At 43.1% G+C, this 5,393-nt stretch overlaps 1 protein-coding gene across 4 annotated transcripts in view; it reads left to right on the plus strand.

Moving 5' to 3' along the window:
• Positions 1-5,313, plus strand: part of SEPTIN4 (septin 4) — a 45,025-nt gene extending 39,712 nt beyond the window's left edge. For 3 of the 4 annotated variants that reach the window (XM_051994171.1, XM_051994169.1, XM_051994170.1), the window contains exons 6-10: positions 2,499-2,633; positions 2,766-2,883; positions 2,991-3,092; positions 3,806-3,902; positions 4,014-4,466. In XM_051994171.1, the coding sequence (XP_051850131.1) occupies positions 2,499-2,633; positions 2,766-2,883; positions 2,991-3,092; positions 3,806-3,902; positions 4,014-4,381 (820 nt within the window). In that variant the 3' untranslated portion in view covers positions 4,382-4,466. Of the gene's footprint in view, positions 1-2,498; positions 2,634-2,765; positions 2,884-2,990; positions 3,093-3,805; positions 3,903-4,013; positions 4,474-5,101 lie in introns of those variants that run through there. The other variant, XM_051994172.1, reaches the window with a different exon arrangement.
• The last annotated feature ends 80 nt before the right edge of the window (positions 5,314-5,393 follow it).

Raw genomic sequence — 5,393 nt, forward strand, 5'->3', positions numbered from 1 at the left:
ACCCTGAGCTCCTACTGCCCAACCGTCTTGCCTTTAAGTAAATTAAGAAAAGGAATTGTTTTGTTTTGTTTGTTTTTTGTATTTATATCCCCCATGCCTAGACAATGCCTGGCATATAGATATAGGAATAAGGCAGTGGTCCTCAAAGTGTAGTCCAAAGAATTTCAGAGGGTCTACAAATTCAAAATTATTTTTTATTTCTAATACAGTAAATAGCTATAAATATAACCCATGTGAACAAAAAGTCTTTGAATGGATCCTCAATGGTTTTTAACAACATTAAAATACTGAGAACAAAAGTTTGAGAACCACTGGAATAAGGGATGAATAGAGAAAGATGTTACTGGTATAGGAAACTCATTGGTAAGAAAACTACTTTTACAGACAGAAGCCAGACCTCATATTGTAACCTAAAATATTACGAGAGTTGCTTAGAACACTGAAGAGGTTAAATAAATTTGTACTGGGTCCCACAGGATACGTCTGAGGTGTTTGTTAATTGGTTGGTTGATTATTGCTCATTATTTTACATCCATGCAGTTTGTCTTCCAGCCTACATTGGAAGCTCTGTCAGGTCTTATACTTCTGTAGCCCAGTGCCGGGTATGTATGAGGATGATGATGACATATTATCAAATAACTTTCATAAAGTGTTTTAGGGATTGCAAAGTGTGCTGCTTGTACTGCTAGTCAATTCTTTCAACAAAAACATGAAATAATTTCTATGAGGATTATTATCCTCATTTTGCAGATGAGGAATCCAAGGCACAGAGGAGTTAATTGCCTTGCCCGCTAGATACAGACCCAAATCATTCCAAATTAACTCTTTCTCCCAAATCCTGCAACCACAACTTATCTCCTCTTGCTCTAGGGGAGTATTTGTGGGATGCCAATAAGAGCTAACATCCTTATAGTGCTTTAAAGCTTATATTACTGAAGCCATTTGATAGCCCTTTAGAGGTCTATGAATCTGGAGTTTTCTCCAAAACTCTGATCCTTCGCAGATCACTGTGTCACTTTGCCAATATGCTCTGAAACCTTCCCCCTTCTAAGCCCTTTTCACTTTTCTTTGCTCAATCATAAAGCATTTCTCTGGAACATATGATGCCTCAAAGGCAACAAGGATGGCAAAAGGCTCTGAGTGTGTCATATATAAAAGGTACTGGGAATGTTTCATCTATAAAAGACTAGCTGATGCAGAGGCTGTATATGGAAAAGAAATTAAACTTGGTCTCTCTTCCTCCAGAGATCCGAATCAGGAGCAGTGGGTTGAAGTAGCAGAGAGGATAATGTAGTCTTGATGTCAAGAAGAACTTCCTAAGAAATAGAGCTAATTGTCCCAAAGTGAAATGGTTTGCTTTTTAGCAAGGAGAGGGGGCATATAATTAAGTGCCAAATTGTTCAAGTGCTAAACGAATTTAAAGTATGGACCTGATGGAATCATTTCAGATTAGATGAAGTTAGAAGAAGGGTTTTGGAATTGGGTTTTAGAGGGTGGTTAAGAGGTAGTTCAGTGTAATGATGAGTCATATCCAGAATACGGGCAGATCTATGCCCAAAGGTTGCCTTTAGCACTGGGATTCTGGACAAGTCACCTAACCTTCCTTCATCTGTTACCTCCTCTGTAAAATGAAGACATAACTATTACCTGTTTGACAGGGTGGTAAGGATTCTGTGACATCATGTATGTCACTCTATAAATCAAATTTTTAAATGTCATTTAAGTGGTAGCTGTTCTAGATAGAAGGAAAAGAGGACATAGAGCAGAGAGACTAGTGAGAGCAAAGGCAAGAAGGTGGAGATGAACATGTCACCAATGTTTTTAATCATACAGCTCAGGGCTCACCTGGGCTTTGGGGGCTCCTCATTAGTGTCTGTCTATGACAGTCATGTTTCCTCCTCTTCTTTTTCCTTGCCGAATCTCTTCGAACAAGAGCCACATATAGCAAATATTTGTCACAGATCAGTCTTGGATTGAGTTTTTTATCCAATTCCATGAAATTATTTTCTCCATAACTGTCATCTTATTGGTATAGTTTTTTTTTCTACTGTGGAAACTCCTACTACTAATACAAATTAGCTACTATCTATAGTATAGCCTCAGAATTACATAGAGTAGTTTGAGACTAAGTACTTCCTCACAATAGGTAGTATGTGTAAGTATATGTAGCATGTGTAAGAGGTAATTCCCGAAACCAAATTTCTTTGACTTCAAGGCTGGCCCTCTGTCCACTAAACCATGCTGCCTATTTCTTAATGAGAATCAATAAAATAAATTGCAAGCAGAATACAAGGGGACAAGAATGGTACTTATTGCTTTAAGCCATAGGATGAGTCCCTGGGCCTCACTCAGTATAGACCCCCATCAGCTTCAGGGTACATATACAGTAGGAACACAATGCTCTATACAGAGTAGGCATTTAATACATGTTTGGGGAAAGCATAAACCAACAAGTGCTCATGAGACCTCCATGCTTTGTCTGTGCAACCCTGCCCCAGTTGGAAGCCAGTGGCAGATTACATCGACCAGCAATTTGAACAGTATTTCCGGGATGAAAGTGGCCTCAACCGTAAGAACATTCAGGATAACAGGGTGCACTGCTGTCTCTACTTCATCTCTCCCTTTGGCCATGGGTATGTTTCCTCTGTCTGGGGCACTGAATAAAGCCTCTGTTCCTTTGGAGTTGTTTAGGTTTGGGATGTTGGAGTGGAGAGAGCTATAGCACAATTGGCCCAGAAGCCATCTCTCTCCATCCCACTCCCCAGGCTCCGACCCTTAGATGTGGAGTTCATGAGGGCCCTGCATCATCGAGTCAACATTGTGCCCATCTTGGCCAAGGCTGACACACTGACACCCTGTGAAGTAGAGCACAAGAAACGAAAGGTGAGGTAGATGGTGGGGCACTAGTGGATGGGATGGATAAGGAGGGAGGTACAGATTCTGAGAACCATGCCCTTCTGTCTCCTTATTCCTCCACTTTGTGTTTTCAGATTCGAGAAGAAATCGAGCACTTTGGAATCCAGATCTACCAATTCCCAGCCTGTGACTCTGATGAAGATGAGGAATTCAAGTTACAGGATCAGGCCCTGAAGGTGGAGATCCTAGAGATGAGTGTAGTTAGCCTAGGCCCTGTCCCTCCCTACTCAGAAGCACATCCCACTCCTCTTGGGCTGAAGTGTAGGTCTGTGGTAAGGTGAACAGTTAGGGTGGGGAAGGGCTAGTGATATGCTGGTAAATGCTAAACAATTATTAGCTTTCTAGAAGGGAAAATGTACACAAACTTTCTCCATGATTAAGTCTAGAAAATCAACAAAGTAATAAATTAAGCCCTGATTTGCAGCATTTGCAATTTTTGAGGTGTAAATGGGCAGCTAGGTAGTGCCCTGAATGGAGTGCCAGGCCTCAGTTCATCTTTCTCAATTCAAACCTGATTTAAGACACTTATTAGCTCTGTGAATCTGGGCACATCAGTGTTTGCCTCCGTTTCCTCATATATAAAATGAGCTGGAGAAGGAAATGTCAAACTACTCCAGTATCTTTGCCAAGAAAACCCTAAATGGGCTCATGAAGAGTTGGTACAACTGAAAGCAACTGAACTGAAAATGCTCACACTGAAAATTTAACAATTGGCTCTTAACAGTCAATAAAGAACTGGATCAACACACTCCTGGGAAGGACTCAAGATTATCTTAGAGGTTGGGTGCACCAGGTCCTGCTACTTAAAGCACTCTGGTCAGAAGGGCAGGTGAGGCCTCAAAGGTGATGGGGTTTGGTAGGCACTGATAGGAACCCTACCTTCTTCCAGGACAGTATCCCTTTTGCTGTCATCGGCAGCAACACCGTGGTGGAGGCCAAAGGGCGGCGTGTTCGGGGACGGCTCTATCCTTGGGGTATTGTAGAAGGTAAAACTTTGAGTTTTGTGGGGTCAGGGAAGGGAGGGTACTTCCTTGCCCTCAGGTGCCTCCCCCCACCCCCAGCCTCAAGCTAGGCTGATTCCCAGCCTTGCTATGCAGTGGAAAATCCAGGGCACTGCGACTTTGTGAAGCTGAGGACCATGCTGGTACGCACCCACATGCAGGATCTTAAGGATGTGACAAGGGAAATACATTATGAGAACTATCGGGCACAATGCATCCAGAGCATGACTCGAATGGTGGTGAAGGAAAGAAATCGCAAGTATGGCCAGGAAGGGAGCCTGGGGGGAGGGCAGACGGGATGGGAAGAGCCAACCCCAGGAGCCCAAGCAGAGCTGTTGGCAGGTGTGGATGGGAGCAGGCCCTCCACACCTGCTCCTTCAGGCCCTAGGGCCGAATCCAGGCAGGGGCCTGGCGTCTCCTTGCCCTCACTGGCACCCATTTCCCCTGACCTCTCAGCAAGCTGACTCGGGAGAGTGTTACTGACTTCGCCATCCCAGCATTCCTGTCTGGGGTTGATGTAGAGGCTGAGAAGCTGCTCCGGGAGAAAGATGAGGAGGTGAGAGCAGGATGGGATAATGTGATTAGGTTGTATGGTCCAAGGCAGTTCAAATCCTCTACCTGGTGGGAACTTCAGCACTATTTTTCCCAAACCAGCATTGAATTTTAATAGTGGAAAGGTTTAGGATTTGTAGCATCTGACAAAAATTTTTCCCCCTTAGGGCTTTTACTTTACTTTTGGTTCATGTGTGAGAACCATAATTAGGCCTCTGCAACCACTTTTCCAAATAACCTTCTGGCCAGGGTTCTTTTTGCAGGGTAGGGAGGGTATTGCCATGAAAATGAATTTGTCCAAATGCCTTTGTGAGTTGATTTCTGTGAAAGGGTTGGACTAGATAAATATTTTTGCTCTTAGAATCCCTTGAAATGAGTCCCCCTCCCAGATAATATTTTTTTGGTTTATACACATTAATATTTACTATATTGAAGAATGAAAACATCTTAATGTTATCAAAATAATTTGTAACCTCAAACTCTTGAAAAGATCTTGGGGACTGACCTCTGAGAACTGTTGAACAAGACTGCTTCTAAATTTGTCATAAAAGATTTGTCTGAGGAAGCAGAAATTTGAGGAGCTCCCGATTTCTTTGTGTAGGAACTCAGATCAATATGCTTGTCTATTTCAGTTGCGAAGGATGCAGGAGATGCTGTATAAAATTCAGAGACAGAAGAAGAACTAGTTAGTTCCCTTGCTTTGGATGTATGTCTCCTCCTCTTTCTCCTGGTCCTTCCAGCTCTTGATCTGCTCTGGCCCCTCAAGCTACTGCCACTTCGCCTTATGTCCCTGCTGCCTCCCTAGAGACTCAAAAGAAATAAAGTCTAATGAATCGGAATCTGACCTTGGCTCCCACCACTGTACTCTCCACTTCCTAGCTGAGATCCCCAGCTTTTTCAGGCTGAGGCCTGAAGGCTGTTTGG

The sequence above is a fragment of the Antechinus flavipes genome, chromosome 4, assembly GCF_016432865.1.
Source record: "Antechinus flavipes isolate AdamAnt ecotype Samford, QLD, Australia chromosome 4, AdamAnt_v2, whole genome shotgun sequence".
NCBI classification, from domain to species: Eukaryota; Metazoa; Chordata; class Mammalia; order Dasyuromorphia; family Dasyuridae; genus Antechinus; species Antechinus flavipes.